At 40.3% G+C, this 20,565-nt stretch overlaps 1 protein-coding gene across 1 annotated transcript in view; it reads right to left on the reverse strand.

The window, feature by feature from the left end:
• Positions 1–298: 298 nt before the first annotated feature.
• The window catches only part of TBC1D9 (TBC1 domain family member 9), a 139,054-nt gene continuing 118,787 nt past the window's right edge, over positions 299–20,565 (reverse strand). The window contains exons 14-21 of the mRNA XM_007999858.3: positions 18,910–19,008; positions 18,668–18,736; positions 13,486–13,726; positions 7,849–7,914; positions 6,940–7,026; positions 3,832–3,906; positions 3,634–3,737; positions 299–2,440 (exon numbers count right to left, since the gene is read on the reverse strand). Of these exons, the coding sequence (XP_007998049.1) occupies positions 1,718–2,440; positions 3,634–3,737; positions 3,832–3,906; positions 6,940–7,026; positions 7,849–7,914; positions 13,486–13,726; positions 18,668–18,736; positions 18,910–19,008 (1,464 nt within the window). The 3' untranslated portion in view covers positions 299–1,717. The remainder of the gene's footprint in view (positions 2,441–3,633; positions 3,738–3,831; positions 3,907–6,939; positions 7,027–7,848; positions 7,915–13,485; positions 13,727–18,667; positions 18,737–18,909; positions 19,009–20,565) is intronic.

Consider the following 20,565-nt stretch of genomic DNA (forward strand, 5'->3'; position numbering starts at 1 on the left):
ATGGTATCTCATTGTGGTTTTGAAGACAGACATGCAACCAACAAGCATATTTTAAAAAGCTCAATATCACTGATCATTAGGGATAAGCGTTTTAAGTTAGGTAACTGATAACAATTATATTCCTTATTTTAAATATAGTCATTGATATACTACAAATTGTATTTGTCTCTATATGTTTGCCTACAAAATTTATTTAATCAAAATGGTTGCCGAATACAATTTCCCCTGCAAAAGTTGTCAAAATAATAATGTTATTGTCTTAGGCAGGAACTCAAACACAAAGATAAAAAGCTGTATCTGAGTATTTGATGTATTTTATTTGTTCACATTTAGCCTATTTGAGGTTAGCACTACTTCATTTGACAGTTTAAAAATCATCCTGTAAACAGAATAAAAAACAGCAGCAATAGCTAAAACAGGGACACAATGTATAATAAAATAAAGGAATGTGTTGAAAGGAATATTCCAAAGAAGCAAAGGAAATGAGACCATGATTATGAATTCAACAATCGGAAGAAAAAATCGTCCAACATCTGTAAAAAGCAAAATCATAACAGTAATAAAAAAGAAGCAAGAATTCAAAGTGCAGGTGCGCTAGTTTTCATTTCCACATCCATTCAGGAAATAGAGCATACTATTCTTTTATATAAAGTGACAAGTTCTGTTTTTAAAACATTCAGTTACATTATCTTGCAGATTTTTTTCAGTTTACATTATCTCTACATTGATTTAATGGAAAGATGGTCATATGCGATATGTGGTATAAATTTCTTCAATCTACGGAGAATACGGAAATGGTAAAGTTGACTGTTTTACTTACGCTTTCTTTTTGCAGTAAGAAGCTAAACATCCAGTATCAGAAGCATCAGTACTTTTACTCTTTCAAAAACAAAAGCAAAGCAAAAGCAAAAACCTGTCGTGAGCCCTCTGTCTTTGCTGCTACTTTCAGATTCTCTGTGACAAAAGACTGTTACTTTTCACTGAATTCCAATGAGTTGATGTAAATAATCAGAACAATTTCTTAAATGCAAAATTGGTCTGGTATCTGTCTAAATTGATCAAATACAAGTGTTATTCTGGAATCATGTAAAAATCACTTACTTTCATAACTGTTTAGAACCCCAAATGTTTTCCCTTTGAAGGGGAACATCTGTGGAATATGATTTTGAATAGAGGACTTTTATGAAATATATTTCAAATCTTAAAAATATTTTTAATACTTCCTAAAGTGGTACAGGATTTACCCTCGCTGACGATGCCTTCCATTTAAGAACAGTCTTGTATTTGTGGCTTTTCATTTTCCTTATAGCTCTAATTTTATTTTAAAAGCCTGAATACACAAATGACTGCTGCCTTACTTAGCATTAAACGGTACTATTTTTTAAACCATGTATACAGCTCAACAGCAAGATTAATAAGTTATAATACACACATATCACTGACAGATTCATCTTTTTGTTTTTTAGAATTCACTAAATAAACTGTATTCTGGTAAATCCCCTCCCCGAAACAAGAGTGTACTGTACCTACATTGAGGTGTTTAAATATTTCTCCAACAGTTTTCATTGTATTACATTATGAAAACACTAGGCTTCAAGCCAGGTACTAATAAATATTTAATTTAAAAGAAAGAAAGAAAGAAAAAAACTCAACACAGAAGAACATAAAAAAGTCCCTCCCCTCCCTGCCCTCCCACTCCCCCGGGAAGGCGCCCGTGTCAGCCGGACATGGCAGAGATTTCATAGTCACTGGCCGAGGTGAGGGGCTTGCCCATCATCCGGATGTTTTTTGCACTGGTAATCCTGGCCATCATGCACACGGGCTTGTCAAAGTACTTGACCAGGGCAGGCTCAGTTAAGAGGGAGGCCAGGAACTGCTCGAAGGTGATGGCCCAGTCCCGGTCCAGGCTGGTGCTGCGGGGCAGTGCCGCTGTGCCCTGGCCGCTCCGCACCAGGACCGTGTCCTCTCCGATGTCCTCGCAGTGCAGCTTGTCCTCCTCGTGAGAGCCGGCACTCAGCACCGAGTACGAGGACATGGAGCTGTCGTCCTTGGTGTCATCGTCAGAGATTAGCATGGAGGAGCAGGCCCCGTTGTCCCGGGGCGAGGAGTCCTCCAGCTTGATGTCCTCCATCTGTCCTCCCAGGGAGTGTTCCTCGCTGTCGGGGGCCAGGCTGGCTGGCAGGGGCTCAACAGACTCCACTACGTAAGGCTGGCCTGGCCCCTTCTTGGGGAAGAGCACGCCTGGGATGCCCTGGTGGCAGGACGGCCCACTGCCTCCGCTCCCGCCCTCCTTTGCAGGCTGGGCCACGAACAGCTTGCCGACCTCGCCAATCTCCAGCAGGAGGCTGGTCACTGCTGCCGTGGCATGGTACAGCTCCTGCTCATTGGGGTCTTCGCTGAACATGTTATACATTGTCTTACACAGTTCAATGAACTGCCCCTGAAAAAAGATTTGGAAAAACACAATGTGAAATCTTCAGGGAGTAGAGAGGCAGGACTGAAGTGGACTGAAAAGCCATTTACATGGGAACGCCTAAAGATCCCTGGAAAGTCCTCCACCTAGGCTGGATGGACATGTTTAAAGTCTCTTATTGATGTTTCCATTTTTAATTTTTAATTTTTAATTTTTATTTCTTTTTGAGACAGGGTCTCTCTTTGTCACCCAGGCTGGAGTACAGTGGTGCAATCACGGTTCACTGCAGCTTCAACCTCCTGGGCTCACGTGATCCTCCCACCTCAGCCTATGCTCCGCTAATCTTTGCATTTTTTGTAGAGATAGGGTTTCGCCATTTTACCCAGGCTGGTCTTGTACTCCTGGGCTAAGTGATCCTTCTGCCTTGGCCTCCCAAAGTGCTGGAATTACAGGCATGAGCCACCACACCCAGCTTATTTTCCCATTTTTTTAATTTGAAAAATTTCAAACATCTATGAAAGTCAGAATGAAAAAGTAAACATCCATGTACAGCTCACCTAGAGTCAAGAAGGATTACGTCATACATTTGTCTCAGTAACATTTTTCTTGTTCTCTTTTTCCTTTCGAAACATCTTAAAGAAATCTGAGACTCATCTCTTTCCACGTCTACACACTTTAGTATGCACCTCAATTTTTCCAAGGTTAGCTCCAATCCCTCCTCCCACGACACATGCCCCATCTCCCTGGACAGAAGTAATGCTTTAATGCTTACAGTCTCCACCCAGGTGATTTCTGTTCTCTGATTACAAAACTTAGTATTTTCAGCCTATAATTATTTATATTGTTTTTTTCCTCCTCATTTCACCAGGTTTTTAAGGAAAATGTGCAGATGCCTTTATAGCTAAGCACAGTGATCTGAAAACAGCATGTGTTTGTCTTTCGAGTATCTGAGGGTATTTTTAATGATTGGAATAAGATGCGTTTACTCTCAAAATGGAATATGTTGTGGTTCACATTTCCTCTGAGGAAGCCATTCTCTCACAATGGAGCATATTTTTGATGCATAAATACAGATGCACAAAATAGGTCCAGATACTAATTAACTGCCCCAAAGTTATTATTTTTGAGGGGCACTGAGTCCACATTTATGGATGACTTTTCAGTCATAGAAAAAAGAGCAACCAGGTTTGAAGTGAATGATTTGAACTTTAAGCACTTACCTGATTTAATTTGGGTAAATCCTTTGCATTCTTTGACTTAGATTTATTTTCTGGAGTCCACAGTCTCAAATAATTACGATTTTCTTGGGAATTTGCTCTCTTCCCTACAACCCAAATGTCAAGAAGTAAGTGCTTACAGGCCAAAAAACAAGCGTACAACCAGCAAGAAGGTAAACATATAGAAGAGAGTATCCGTACCTTTGTCCGGCTTTAGGCTCACTGTAACGAAGCCATCATCTGCACCCTGTTTGCTTCTGCTATCCAATCCAACAACTACCAAGAAATAGTTTAGAAGAAAAAGTAGAATGTTATATAATATGACCATAGAATTAGCATTTGTAGTGGAAAACAGAAGACTCTCTAGCTAGGGTTGCCCGATTTAGCAAACAAACAAACAAAAAACTCCCCAAAACAAAATAAAACATTCAGTTAAATTTCGATTTCATATAAACAACAAATTTTTTTCGGGGATAAGTGTGACCCTGTCATTAGAGGGGACATACTTATATTAGGAAAATTATTTTATATCTGAGATTCAAATTTTACTACATGTGCCATTATTTTATTTGACAGCACTATCTCCAGATAAAGGACCTCTGCACAATTCTTTCTCACAGCTTGGGTTCAGTGTACAATAAAAAATTAATGGAGGGCCAACTACTGTGGTTCATGCCTGTAATCCCAACACTTTGGAAGGCTGAGGTGGGCAGATCACTTGAGGTCAGGGGTTTGAGACCATCCTGGCCAACATGGTAAAACCTTGTTTCTACTAAAAATACAAAAATTAGCCAGATGTGGTGGCATGTGCCTGTAATCCCAGCTACTCGGGAGACTGAGGCAGGAGAATTACTTAAACCCAGGAGGCAGAGGTTGCAGTGGGTCGAGATGGTGCCATTGCACTCCAGCCTGGGCAACCAGAGCAAAACTCCATCTCAAAAAAAAAAATTAATGGGATAATGCCACATAGACTTCAGCACTTAAAAAATGGTAGTGCTTGCCCCCATGAATGTTGATTTCTCTCCTGTCTTTTCTACATTATCATTTAACTTTGCATATATGAGACTGATTTTTTTGCCAGACCCTGCAAAAGATCAGTAACTCATTCTTTCAAGGAAATTAAAATCTATGTTGGTAGAAGAGAGAAAAAAATTTTTTTTGCTAAAATGTTATATGCTATAAAACTACTTCAGATTTATAATTTGGTACTTCAAAAATATGACTTTTAAGGAACCCACTTATAACTGTTTTGTCTTCTTAAAACAAGACATTACAGGGCACACAGGGACTTCAAAACAGAGAGGTGTACAATGCCCTCAGTTTCCCATGCACTTTGTCGGCTGTTAGGGTGCATTCCAGCACTTCTTCAACCACCCAAAGCTGGCTGGTCAGCCAGATATGTGGCCTTCACTGTACTATGGGTCAAAGTAATCTCAGCAGCTTTTAAGATACAGTGAAGAAAGTGTACTATATATCATTGGGAAATTCCTCCCCTCTTAATGTTGCAAATGATGTAGGAAACAAGTAGATATTTAAAAAAATATTTAATGTATGATGAGTCCATGCAGTGGATACTATATAGCCATCTAAAAACCACGTTTTCAAAGAAATTTTAATGACAAAGTAATATTCTCACTGGATTTTAAGTAAAAAAAAAAGCAGGATACAAAACTGTATAGGTAGTTTGATTCCAGTTATATATACATATAATTTGTGTGTAATTTGAATACAAAATTGAAATATTTCAAGGTTAGTTATTAGTTGTCTTTCTATGGTAAGATTTTAACACAGCTTTGGCTTACTTATTTTACCTGTATCTTAAACATTTTCACGCAAAGCAATAGTACTCTTGGCATTGGAAAACCTTCTTCAAAAGGCATCTTTCAATGATATTACACTCTATCGGCATGTGACCATTCCTGAAGCATTTCTAAAACAAGAGACTCCCTTTCTGAGATGAATGTCTACTAAGAAATGTGTGCTGAACATTTTGTAGCCAGAATGTGACTGCTAATGATATTAGGTTGGTGAAAAGTAATTGCAGTTTTTGCCATTACTTTCAATATATAATATTAAGACTACATACGATGCACTAAGGCACTATGCAAAAAGTCTTATTACATTATCTTATTAGGTACCAATTACACCCAATATGATAGCTGTCATCTCCATTCTCCACACAAGAAAACTGAGGCTCACATAGGAACCTCCCTATACTCACCTAGATAACAATATACATAGCTAGTGTTCTGTCCAAAGCTCCTACCCTCAACTTGTATTGCCAGTCATAAGACTGAGCCTGGCTTACTCCCTCTACAAAAATCACTTTGGTGCTTACAGTCTAAAAGCAAGTCTATATTGTGCTTAATTGGGGATGGCAAAACTTAAGAGGCAAAAGAACCCAAGAGAAACCTACATTTACTTTTGGACTTAGGTGAGTTGATAAAGTTGACCTAATGATGAATTAGAAGGTGAGTAACTTACTACAGTAGCAAGCCAAAAGACAATGCTAGATTAATGTAAGACAAAATAGTATATGACTTAATATATAAATTTGGAGACATGTATGAGTTGAATCACATCTTTGTAGACCTATCATCCACAGAGAGCAGGGTTCAGCATGCGTCTTCTGTAAAGGACCAGACAGTGAATACTTTTAAGCTTTGTAGGTCATACTGTCTCTGTTTTAGCCATTCAATTCTGCAGCATGAAAACAGCCATAGGCAATACATATATAAATGAGCTTGGCTGCCTTCCAACAAAACTATTTATAGGCACTGAAGTTTCTATTTCATATACTTTTCATGTGGCAAAAATATTTTACTTTTGATTTTTAAAAACCATTTAAAAATGTAAAAAACCATTCTTAGTTCACAGGCTGTAAAAACTAGGTGGTGGGCTGGATTTGGCCCCCGGCCCATAGTTTGCTAACTTCTGCTACAGAGCAAACACAGATATAAGAGAATGCTTTCTGACAGAAATGCTAGTTCCAATTCTGGATGGCTGCCTAACAGGATAATATTATTAATGAGGCTGATCCTAGCAGAGAGAGGGCAGCAAAGTATATAGCTCTACAGGACACAAGTGTCCTAATCTACTGGGAAATAATGTACATGGTTCCTTCAGTGGGCCGAGGTACCTGCTGCCCAACAGTTGCCTAATCTCAAAAATTGGAAAGGAAAGTAACCAATTAGGCAACCATATTTACATACGTCTTTGATTGACTAGCTTTGGAGGAAAGTCTTTTTCCAATAATGGAGGGCTCCGTAGAAAACAAATATAGTATCTTTGGTGAGAAAAGTCACTTACCATGTGTGCACTCTGGGGTGATATCTTCAAAGAAGTACTGAGTTGCTTCAAAAGCAGAATCTGGCTCATCTTGATCAGAGGATGGCTCTAGGGAGGGGAGGAAACATAATTCTCATATTGGTAGGGCCATGAACCAGTGAAAGTATGCTTAATTATTAAATGAAATGACATAGGTGGGGATGAAAAGCTAAAGTTACAAAGGTGGGATGGGGTGTTGAGTGCCTACTGCCTCTAAACCTTAGTGGTCACATCACTGGGGGGCCTTGAGTGGCTACTGTCTCTAAACCTTAGTGGAAGGGGTCACTCCCTTTCTAACTCCATCTTCCCTTTTAACAACCCCACACCAAAGTGTTCCTTCATATTTTCTGTGGTATGGAGAATTTTCCAAGTTGTATGGAATAACGCTTTATCAACAAAATTTTAGGAAACCGTATGCTACAAAGAGAATTCCCAAATCTAGTTTTATCCTACCTCTACTGTTAGTGCCAATTTCATCTCATTTTAAAAAGTATTTGCTAGATAGATCCCAGCTGGTACCAACCTTGTTTAAAATTGAACTCAAAACCTCACCGTTTTGACCACTTGTTCCTGTCAATGTTCCTACGTTCCTTTTCCCTCTCACAATCCTTGTATCCCAGGTGTTACCAAGTGCTATTTATTCTTTCTCTTGTAGATGCCTGCCTGCTCTTTTCTGTTACCAAAACTCACTCTTCACACAGGTAAATGACCACACAATCAAGTACATGCTGATTCAAGAACTTATGGAAATTGTCATGGTTCCATTAGTTCTTAGTGACTCATGAATGACTGTGTATATCAAAAAGAGGACAATCAGGTTACACCTAAAAAAGAGACTTCAAGCCAGGTCATGGTTACAGACACATGTACTGCTCCATGTAGCTCACTCACCAGGCAAGACATGCATTTTGTACAGGAGTTTGAGCTTCTCTGTGAGATCCCCATGGCATGCAGCACCTAGAAGTCACATAAGTACCAATGTGAAATGTATCACATGTGCTAGTAATCTCCAGGCCTAGTATTCCCCTAAAAAGTCTACTTCATACACATTGCAACCAAGACACTGCATGGTGAAAGGCCTGGCCAGGACCTATTTGGGTTAAGAGCTCAGGAACCAGGATGGTTAGTTTCAAATCCTCTGCATGTACTATGTACTCTTGAGAGAGTTAAACTCTCTGTACCTCGGTTTCCCCTCTGTAAGGTGAGATGATACTAGAAGATTCTACCAGTGATCTTGATGTCAGGACTCCATGAAATGTCAGAACTAAAAGTGTTAAAACATATAAAGGACCTAGAAGAGTGCCTGACACCTAACAAACTAGCTTTAGCAATGAGAAAGGTCATGTGATTGGGCCACAACATCTTAAATAACTATTAAGAGTTTAGAAATAATTTCAAGATGTGTTTGATATCACTCCAAATTACTCATTCCAGAAATCCTTTTTAATTGTTTTTGAGCTCCTAAGTATTTCCTTAATTTATCTGAACCTATCTGTCATTATATCACCATAGCTTCAATCAGAAGAATCCTGTTGCTTTTCCCCTCAAAGTCCATATTTATTGTTAGAACCAGAAAATCCTTTGTAAATATATATTCTCAGAGTGCCTAAAGATAAATGAGATTTGGAAAAAGAAGAAAAATAGGAATCATAGAATCTGGGTTGGAAGGGACCTTAGGGGTTATCTTGTCCGACCTTCCACTTAATGTAGGATCTCCTCTCACACACCCCTGTGAGACAGGACTCCAGCATCTGCTGAAACATTCTCAAAGATGGGGAACTCAGTACAACCAGAGGCATTCAATTCCAAGCTGTATTCTTTAAATACTGAAAGTTCTGTAATTTTTAGTCTAATGACCCTTAAAACCTGTAGTCTCAACTTTATGAAGTCCATGAACCCCTCAAAATGCAAAATTTTATTTATGTGCATATGTTACTTTGGGGAAAGAAAATGTTCATAGTCTTTATCAGATCTCAAAGAGCCCATGACTCAAAAATGGTTTAGAACTACTCCTCTTTCTCTTATCCCACTCTTTAAAGCCAAACAGAATGGGTGTCTCATCTCTTCCACACAACAATCCTTCAGATTTTAAGAACAGCTGTCCTGTCTTCCATAAGCTTATCTTTTTGGGGCAACTTTATCTTCTCAGATTAGATCTCTCCCATTTTTTCAGTTTTCTCATCTGATGTGACATGTATATCCATCCCTATTATTATCCACATCTACTTTATGTGTTAATTTCTCAATCAATATCCCTCTGGAATGAGTTCAGAAGCCTCTTGGCCACTCCAGGAAATAGGGGAACTGTTCCTGACTCTTCCATTAGTATAGCCTAAGTGTGAATTCAACTGTTCACACTCTTAATGATCACATGGTTAACTAAACCCCCAGATGTTTGCATGATTAATAAAACTAATCATGAAAATAATGACAGACATTAACCATCCATTCTGTGTTAAGCCCTGTGCCAATTACTTCATATGTATAATCCCACTTATATCTTATAACAATTCTATAAAATGGGCATAATTATTATTCCTATTTTACAGATAAGAAAAATTGGGCTTAATGAGGTTAAGTAATTTGTTTAAGGTCATAAGTAAGCGACGGGTCCAGGATTTGAACGAGGATTTGTCTGACTCTAGATTCCATGCTGGAAACTATTATTATACTACATGCAGACATCCTAGCTAGTCCTTTTAACAATTATTTCTTTAAATGTAGAACTTACATTTATCCTTACCAAATTTTTTTTTTCCGCCAATCATTTTGCAACAGTGAAACAGCAAAAGAACATAACTAATTCAAGTTTTGTTTAAGGGACCTTTACCTGCATGTAGGATAGGATAATTTTAGAGCACTAAGATAATGTGCAAAAACAGCAATCATGTAGTTTTAAAAATTTAACTCTGAAATTGAAGGAGAAGTATGCAAAAAACGGTTTTGTTAAAGAGTCATAGTAGCATTATAATCTGACTGAAGACAAAGAAGTTCCCAGCCTTCTCGGACCCCTGCAGATGCCCAGATGTCTGTGCTGTCTGTCACCTCTTGATCCCAACTGCTTCTCATTCCCCTGCCCTTAACACAGAAAGAGCCTAAAATCTGTACTGACTTAAGATGGTAGTTTAGGATGCTAGTCTGCCATTTTCGCAATTTGCTGGCTCTCAGAATAAACCTGCTTTTCCTCCCGCCCAAAAAACTCTCATCTCCTGAGTTTGCTTTTCGAGCGGTGAGCAGCCAAACCTGGGTTCAGTTACAATTTCTGGCTATCATAATTTTAAAAAACCTACTTTGGTCACCTAACATATTGGCTCTCTCTTCTGCCTTCATGTGGCCGCACCCATTCAGTAAGTAAGTGTTCTCTGCCTTCATGGTTCAAGGTGCCTGCTGAGTGTGGTAGAGGAGAATGAGTAACAATCATAGTGACAATCATAACCGACATTTTTTTAGCCAGACACTCTTCTAGGAACTTTACTTGAATTGTTTCATTTAGTTTTGATGGTTAACTCTATCGTGCAAATAAGGATGCAAGCACAAAGAATCCAAATACTGGGCCCAACGGTACTAGTGAATGCTTGCTCAGTTGAAATGAACTTATTACCCATCCCACTTTTGGGTGCAATGTTCGGCCAGTTACACAATCACCAATTTCCATATACTTTCGCCTTTTCCATTGATAATGAATTATTTATCCAATGACCCGCTGCATCACAACTCATTATGCTATGTTTATTAGACACTAAGTTTCAGCCACACTGTTGGAAAAAAGAGATACAGCTAATTTATGGCTTCTGACAGAAACTCATTTCTTGTTTGTTTGTTTGAGATGGGAGTCTTGCTCTGTCGCCCAGGCTGGAGTGCAGTGGCGCGATCTCAGCTCACTGCAACCTCTGCCTTCCGGGTTCAAGCAATTCTCTTGCCTCAGCCTCCCAATTAGTTGGGACTACAGGTGCCTGCCAGTACGCCCAGCTAATTTTTTGTATTTTTAGTAGAGACAGGTTTCACCGTGTTAGCCAGGATGGTCTCGATCTCCTGACATTGTGATCTGCCTGCCTTGGCCTGAAACCCCTCATTTCTAATTCCACAAAGACCATCTATCTGTTCAGTAATTTCTAGAGGGATCTCTCTGGGGATTGATATAAAATTATTGATACATGCTTTTCAGAATTCATTTTTTAGTTTTTCTTTTTTTTTTGAGATGGAGTCTTACTCTGTCGTCTAGGCTGGGGTGCTGTGGCATGATGTCTGCTCACTGCAACCTCTGCCTCCCAGGTTCAAGTGATTCTCACGCCTCAGCCTCCTAAGTAGCTGGGATTATAGGGACCTGCCACCACACCTGACTAATTTTTGTATTTTCAGTAGAGACAGGGTTTCACCATGTTGGCCAGGAGAGTCTTGAACTCCTGACCTCAAGTGATCCGCCCACCTCGGCCTCCTGAAGTGCTGGGATTACAGGTATGAGCCACAGGACCCGGCCCATTCTTTAGTTTCTTTAAACACAGACAGAATTTCTAATTTCTGCTTGACTTGCCCATCTCCATAACTATAACTGACCAAAGTAACTGACAACAGCTCTGCAATCACATCTGAGAGTTCTCCCACTAATCTGGGGTATAGTTTACTTTGCCCAGGAACTCAACTGCATTTTGAAGTCTAAATATTCTTTTCCAATGTTTTCTCTATGCTGGACTTCAAACCGCTTTTTCCTTCTCGAAGATTTTAAAAAGTATTCTCCTTACTGGAGTTGACTAAATTTAAGTAAATTAAATATTTTTGTTTATTTCTGTCACTTTCTACATGTAGAACCTGTCTCTTTTTTCTCCTCTTTATTTTTGCCCAAAGGTATTTTTTTTTAATATCTCTTTTGACGGATACCTATATGACAATCAGTAATTACCTTGGAAGTAAAAAAGATTAGCATAGGGTTGAAGAGGTCTTTAGCATTATCTGATTTGTGCCATTTTAAAAAAAAGCACACTGTACTTATATATCACTTGTGTAATTAAAAATTAATTATGCCTCCTTCTTCCTAAAAAATGCCCTTTTATTATCTTCAGTACAGAGTAGTGAGAAAAGGATAAGCTTTCAGGAGAGATAGCCCTTGGCTGAATCCTGGGTCCAGCATGTATTAGCTGTGCCTCTCAATTCAGTTCAATAACAGATATTTACTGGTTTGCTAAAAATTAATGTTCCAACAAGTTACTTTAACTTTTCTGAGCATCTATTTCTTTAGCTAAATATGGAGATAATAGTAGCAAGCAGGTAGGTAATGAAGCATAAGAGTAACAGCACAAACTGTACCTCTTGGGTACTTGGTATCAAACACAAACTTTATAGTTGCATGCCCTTAGACAAATTAAATGCACATGAATTGTGCACATAAAAAGCATTTAGGGTAGTGCCAGGCATGGAATAAATGCTGTATAAATGTCAGTTATCACTATCATTATTACACCTAAGAGCTGCTGTTTGGATTAATATAGCAAAAGTTCTAAAGTATCACAACAGTATCTGCACTCTAAATACGTTGAGTTCTCCCATGTCTCCTCTTTTAGGCGTATAGATGAGCGCTTTACACAACTTTTGTTTTAACCTCAAAGAACCTTACCTACATCCCTTCCCTTTTTAATAAAAAACCATCAGCTTCCTCTGGCCTTTATGTCTTCTAGATACAACTCTTACAGATTAAAGATGTTCTTTAGAAATGCTGGCTCTATGCCTGACATTTTCTCCTTCCTTGGGTACTTCTTTTTAAAGCATATGGCCCAAGGTCATAGAGTAGCACAATTAGAATTTAAAAAAAATTGTTCTTACCTCATTCTGGCATAATGCCTGCTATACTCTCAACCTTACGTCAGGTGGGCCAGGCTCCACTACCATGCAGCTTTTGTGCCCAGTTATAAAAGGAACAAGAGTCCAAAAAGGCAGTCATATGTAGGGCAGTGAGCAAGTCAGACAGGGAGCTGAGGGGTAGCTGCCCTCATGCTGTGGTGAGGTGTGGGGTGAGGCTGGGCCTGCTCCTGCTGGAAGGTCCCTCCTCCCAGCAAAAAGGAGAGAAAAGACTTCCATTTAGGCTGCAAGGCTGCTGTGGTGCTACTTTATTAAAAACATTTCATAATGTTTTATGAAACTATGAAATTACATATAAAATTTATTATGAAATAGATGTTTTATGCAATTACATATAATATATTCAATAAAATATTCTGGGTTTTTTTTTGCCAAATAAAAGTAATCCACCAACCCAAACATTTGTCTCTTGTAAAACTATCTCAGTCTGTGGTTTCAGTGATTATGTTGACATTTCATTGTCTTGTGACTTCTCTAACAATTTATTTTTAAATAGTGTTGAGGGCTGTCTGATGTAGAGGCAATAATTTATCCATATACGATGTTTGTGAAAAACACATTTTATAATCAGTTTGCAAACTTCCCCTTGTGCTTCTGTAGCCCCGAGGGCAGCATTGGCGACACTGGGCACAGCTCTGTCATCCCATCCCAACTCATGCAATAGTACCACGTCCTTACTTAGCCCAGAGACAAACTCCCGGAAGTTAATCAAAGAGTCTCCATTTTCATCTAATAACTGGAACAAGCGGGAGGCCAGAACGTCAGAGTGAGTTCCACATGCCCAAGGAAAGAGAAGAGCAAACATCCCCTTGAACTGCTCGAAGTCAATGCGATACTGTTCGAGGTAGGGCAGGCTGGGGTCGTGCCGGTCCAGCGCGTTGCTGCTCCCGCCCCAGTAGCAGCTGGTGAGATGTTCTGCCTGAAAAAGAATGGATGATCACTGGGGATCTTCTTTTGCAGCAAATACCAGAAAGAAAAGGCCGTCCTCCAGTTTGCAAAGGGCTTTAAGTCAATCTGTGTGCATCCCCTGGGGCAGGGCTGTAGCCTCAGGGCCCCCTTGGTCTCTTAGTTCTACACACGCCTCCACTTGACCAGCCCTTCACCGCCTCCACACCAACCATTTCTGCAATTTACACCTGGAAGGTCTGCAATTACTGGGTGTAGGTGAAGAAAGAAAGGGAACTCTCCCCCACCACATTCTCTTCCCTCTTACCTACACACTCGCATACATTTTAGAACTAACTCCCAAAAAGAAAGAAATTTTTTAGCTTAAATAGAATGCTACTTGAAAAAGACAGAAATTTAGGTAATGTGACCACCTTGTTTTCTAGATGACAATAGTAAAGTCCGGACTTTATGTGGCTCCCATGAGGTCAACCAACCAGTTAGTTAAAGCAGAATCATGATGAGATTTTGGGTTTCTTAATGCCTGCTGTAATGTCCCATGTAACATACATAACCCCCTGCTTCCCTGCTCACCAAAATCACATAAATAAAATTACAGTCACACAGTATTCAACCTACAAGTGCATGGTCATCCAATTTCACACATCTGTAAATAGCTCTAGAAAAACTATCAGCATAGGAACCACTCCGGTGAGCAGAATAGAGATCCGGACCCAGCAAAGGGCTTCCTGTTGCTGCCCTTGGAAAAAAGGCAGCCTCTTTATTCATGAGGTCATGGTGACTCTGGTAGAAATATCCACTCCTTTTAGGAAGACCACACAAAAAAGCATGCACTAGAAAGTTCTGAAAGAACGCCCTCAACCCCACACAGCATTTATAGTTAACTCTGGGTGGCAGGTGGGGGAGAAAGGAGCAGCACAAAAAGCAGGACTTCGTTTTTACTTTTTCCTTATTGTATTGTCTGAATATTTCACTATAAGCATGAATAAATATGGTAATAGAAAAAAAAAAAAAACACCTTTGGCCAGGTGCAGTAGCTCATTCCTATAATCCCAGCACTGTGGGAGGCCGGGGGGGGATCACTTGAGCCCAGGAATTTGAGAACAGCCTGGGCAACATACTGAGACCCTGTCTCTACAAAAAAAAAAAAAAAAAAAGTTTAAAAAGTAGCTGGGCATGGTGGCACGTGCCTGTAGTCCCAGCTACTTGGGAGGCTGAGGTGGGAGGATAGCTTGAGCCCATGAGGTCAAGTCTGCAGTGATCCGGGATAGTGCCACTGCACTGTAGCCTGGACGACAGAGACCCTGTCTTAAAAAAAATAATAAAAAGAAGGGAAAAAAAGCACTTTTGAAAATCTTTCTCTTTTCTGCAGGGGTCTGAAAAAGAGGAGAGTCAACTGTGAGTATGTTGTATTTCTATTTTGCTCTCCCTTAGAAAAGGAGCAGAGAAGAACAATGTCTTTTCACAATTGTTTATTGGGAATTGTAGTGAAAAAGCTAAAAAGAGGAGTGGGAGTAGGGAAGAGAGGAGGAAGGAGAGGCGGTGAGGAGAACCAGTCAGGTTTTTTGCAAGGCGACCTTGAGAGAATAAAGGAAACTGTGTCAAAGTTCCACAGGGCTTTGGGACTGCATTCCTGGGACTGCATTCCTGGCTGCAGGGTGGAGGCAGTATGTGTCAGAGGCAGGAAGGCAGGAAGGCAGATGCTGAGGTCAGAGTGGCCTGCTGGGTTAAGCTGTACTCTGAATGAGCATTAGTGGAGCCCAGCAGCCTCTCTGTGGGCAGCATGGTGTTGGTGATATACTCCGGGAAGGAACCCCTTAACCTGAGCTACATCGGTTGACAAAGGTTACCCAAAGCATTTCCTCCTAACTAAGCATCCCAAGTTGCTCTGAACCTGGCCTGAACATGAGTGCAGGCACTTTCATGGTGCTCACAACCATTAAGATAAAACATGCCCTTCAGATCATCTCCCTTGTTCCTTGGTGAGAACCCACAGACCATCATTTGGGGACTATGGGCCCAGAGACTGAAACAGAAGGGCTAATTTGGAAAGAGTTCAAGAGAAACCAGGGCAAAGGGCCCCTGAACCACATTTTCCATGATATCTGCCTTAGGGTGCATTCTTTAACCTTTTCTCCTCAAGTTCTACCTAAAAGCCTGTGCAGTCAGCTCCTTGGGAGGAGGACTGCATCAATCCTTTGTATCTCCAAAAAAATACTCAGAAATGGGCTTTCTTAAAAAAAATTTAAGGACAGGGTCTCACTCTGTTGCCCAGGCTGGAGTGCAGTGGTGTGATCCTGGCTCACTGCAGTCTCGACCTCCTGGGCTCAAGCAATCCTCCTAAGTCAGTCAGCCTCTGTGCTACAAATGTGTGCCACCATGCCTGGCTAATGTAAAAAATATATATTTTTTTAGTGATGGGTCTTGCTATGTTGCCCAGGCTGGTCTAGAACTCCTGGGCTCTAGCACTCCTCCCTCCCACCTCAGCCTCCCAAGTACCTGGGATTACAGACATGAGCTACTGTACTGGCTCTAGAAATTGGCTTTTTAAGTACTAAAAAGTCTGACAGGGTGACTAACACATCGTGATGACTCAATAAATGTTTGAGAAAATGAATGAAAGCCAATTAAAGTGTTACAATGATTCCATAAAGTGTCCATAACTGAAGTTTTATATTGGATTCTTTAGTAGAAGAGACTCTGTCCCATCCCTGACACCAACCAAATCTCAGGTTCTTCTGGGTCCTCAACAGAGCTGGGGAACTTGTGTTGTCAACATACCTTTAGGAGAGGGTTTTGAGTAAAAGAAAAGTGCTTTCCTCAGCATATTCTCAGGGTTCAAATGACACAGTTGTTATCTGAAGGTACACAGACCAGAGAGCGCAGCAGCGCCCAGGTTAAGACGTGGCTTCGGCCGAGTTTGGTGGCTCATGCCTGTAATCCCAGTACTTTGGGGGGCCAAGGCAGGCAGATCACAAGGTCAGGAGTTCGAGACCAGCCTGGCCAATATGGTGAAATCCCGTCTCTACTAAAAATACAAAAATTAGCCGGATGTGGTGGCAGGCACCTGTACTGCCAGCTACTCAGGAGCCTGAGGCAGGAGAATCGCTTGAAACCTGGAGGCAGAGGCTGCAGTGAGTTGAGATCGTGCCACTGCACTCCAGCCTGGGCGACAGAACGAGACTCCGTCTCAAAGAAGAAGAAGAAGAAAAAAAAAAAAAAAAAAAAAAGATGTGATTTCAATGACTTCCAGATCCAGGACTTCTGTACAGCCATCCCTGGTCCTCCTCCTTTTCCCCGAGTCAGCCTCCTCTATACGCTGTCACAGTCCTTTCTCTTACCTGTCCAGGCTCTTACTGCCTCCAGCTGCTACTTCCACTTCCATTTAGCTCCCCACAAGAATCCTGGCCCTGCCCCCATGCCCTGTGAAGACTTCTGGCCCTCAGCATCCCTTAAAAACCTGATCTCAGTTGCATCATTGTTTTCTCCTGCCTTACGAATCTCCAACTTACACTACATGGAACAATTAGCTACAGGTGCTTAACATGTACAAATAAAATATTCATGAGCTGGCACACCACAGAGACTGCACCCTCAAGTGCTGGAGGCAGGCTGGCGGGTGCGCCGCTGTCCACTCTGTTGATAATGCTGATGCTGCACCAAGCGCACCACCAAGCAGCCTGGACACCCAGAGTGCCTCCATCCTTCTGGGCTTCGGTTTCCTCATCAGAAAAATGCAGGGACTGTGTTATATGGAGAACTGATCACTAATTTATCTATTAATTCAACACACATGTTTGGAACACCTACGAAGGCAAAGACTCTAGTATTAGTACTAGTGCACTTTACCAGGCACTGGTGACACCAACATAAATAAAATGGTGGTACCCTCCAGTGGCAAACAGGCAGTGGGCGACACCAGCAAGAGCAGTCCTAAGCAACCACATTTTCTGACTGTAAGAAGGAGAATACCAGTGTTCAACTCTGGTTTTTATGTTTGTTTCTATTTCCTCCTGTACTATCTTTGCAATTCTCAAAACAGCCAGATTTAGTTCTGATGGTAATTAGAAACTGTGATGAAATTGGCACCTGCATAAAAGGCACATTTTAAACTTTTTTTCCTGTTGATTATCACGTTTTAACCTCTGATGCTGATGATACCTATGACAAAAATATTTTTTTCCAAAAGAAAAAATTATACTTTGCTTTATTTATGACCATAATACTTTACTTTCTTATTAAGAATCAAGACTGGGGCCAAGTGTGGTGGCTCACACCTGTAATCTCAGCACTTTGGGAGGTTGAGGCGGAGGTCAGGAGTTCAAGACCAGCTTGACCAACATGGTGAAACCCTGTCTCTACTAAAAAAAAAAAAAAAAAAAAAGAAAGAAAGAAAAAATAAAAATACAAAAGTTAGTTGGGTGTGGTGGTGTGTGCCTGTAATCCCAGCTGTCCCTGGGCAACAGAGTGAGAGACAGACTCCGCCTCAAAAACAAACAAACAAAAAAATCAAGATTGGTAGAGGCGGAATTATAAAAGGAAAATCACAGAAATTTAACCAATTATGCTTTTCCTTGGGCATTTAAACAACTTTATTCTAACTACACAAGGGTGTTTTTACAGCTTAACACAGGAAATCACAATTTGCAGGAATTCAAGCAGAATTTAAACTTGATCACCATTGTTTTTAATAAGTATTATGAAGCAATAATCTTTTTTTTAGGTTCAAGTACACAACTAGAATATTATAAGGAGTGCAAGGGAACTAAAACATCAACTTAAATTGGTTATAAGAATGTTTATTTTCATATTAAATACTCGAGTTTCGCACTCTCAGCTCTAGCTTCCTATTTATATTATCCCTTAATTTAACAGAAAAATCAAGAACTAACTGAATTATTACGGTGAACTCCTTTACTCCTCTGAATGGGCATAAATTTACTTTGAAACTCACCTTGAAAAGAGCATAAAGTTCTTCCAGCTCATCAATGGTAAAGGAAGTTTCTGTCACAATGGTTCGTACCTATAAAAATATTAAGCACAATGAATTTCACAAACTCAAAAATGTCATGCTGGAAAAATCCCTAATTTTCCCCTTTCAAATTGTTTTCAGTTCTGTCAGGCAGAATTCACAGCCAGCAGGAGTGTGAAGAAGGAAGACAACAAAGGCTGCCTGCTACTTCTCAAAGGACTTACCACGTTGCGTTTCGTAGTATCCTCCAGTGTCTGGATCACTTTCAGTCTCTGTTTGAATCTCATCTGTTCAATCAAATCTGCCCGGATAGTTCCAAATTTCTGGAAAGGAGCAATAATGATGTCTCTGAAAAAATCTCATACAGCACACAATATCCTGTCTGCAGAATGCCTGCAACACACTCTTGACACATGAAAGAAATGACCTTTCATATGGCAGGCATCCTACAGTACACCTTTAGTTACTGTTTTAAAGCCACCGAGCAATTAGAAATAAATATCTGGAAATTCTCAGGCAGCTCAGCAGTTGAATTAAATTTCAGAGTCAAATGTATTTTCCTTAAGTCATCGATTTTGTCAAGAAGCGCTAAATAAGGCTACTTGTGTATGAACAAATGCTTCAAAGAAAGAATCTTCTCAACTAGCAGAAAAGTCTAAGGCTAACCATTAGACTAGAAGATTGGAAGAAACCTCCAACCCTGTGTGAGGCTCCCTGCTCCTGACCAGTACGTTCAAGAGCATTTGTCCATCTGACCCAGAAATGCATGCTGTGTGTCCCCTGATGGCAGACACTGTGAGCTAGCCATCTCTTCAAGCTCCCTAGTACCCGCTAAATGTTTGTTGTCAAAAGCCAAACCAGTCTATCTGAAGGCAGAGAAAGAATGTGTAAGATTTTATATCTCTTAGGGATGCAAAAGAAAGACAAAGAAACCCCACTTAAAGTCTGAAGCTTAACCCATGGAAGCAGTGACTGCAATAGTTAAATATATTTGGAAATCAAAAAAGTATCTGAGACAGGTCTCAATCAGTTTAGAGGTTTATTTTGCCAAGGTTGAGGAAATGCCTGGGAAAGAGATGCAAGTCACAGTAGGCTATGTGGCTTGCACTTTTTCCAGGGAGGGTTTTTAGGGCTTCAATATTTAAAGGAGAAAAGGGGCAAGAGGGGGAAGAAAGGGGAAAGGAAAAAAAAGAGGGAGGGTATCACATGTTGTGCAAAAAGGTGGGGTAGAGGGAACAGTCAACTATGTATTTGTCTGGCGCTCAGTAAATCTGCACTTTACATAAGATAAAGTAAACATACAGTAGGGGAAGATGACAAATATGACCTTATCTTAGGGTGGGGGGGGAGTAGGTAGGGGTGATTCTAGTCTTCGGTGGTCTTGTACCTGTGAAGAGCTGTTAATTTACATTGTCAGGGTGAGGGAGGCCCCCTTGGGAGACATGAGGCCTTCTTTCTTGCAGCTATGTGTCTAGTAACAAAAGGAAAGGCAGCTTTTTACAAGACTCAGTTTCCAAGCATAACTTTTCCCTTTGGCAACGTGAGTTTGGGGTCCTGAGATTTTGTTTTCCTTTCGCATAGTTAAAGGATAAAGAAAAAGCTGACAAACAGCATCGAGTGTTGGTAAAGATATGGTGCAACCAAAACGCTTATATACTGCTGGTTGGAGTATCAGTTGGTACAACTGTTCAGGAAATCTGTCTGGCAGTATCTACTGAGTGAACATTCTTATGATTCTCATATTCTGCTACTAAGTATGTACCCCCCAAAAAAGGCATATATATGTGTGTGTATACATATATGCTATATATATATAATTTTACTTTTTTACCAAAAGACATGTGCTAGAATATTAATAGTGACACTATTAACCAAAAGTC

This window comes from Chlorocebus sabaeus, chromosome 7, assembly GCF_047675955.1.
Source record: "Chlorocebus sabaeus isolate Y175 chromosome 7, mChlSab1.0.hap1, whole genome shotgun sequence".
Lineage (NCBI taxonomy): Eukaryota > Metazoa > Chordata > Mammalia > Primates > Cercopithecidae > Chlorocebus > Chlorocebus sabaeus.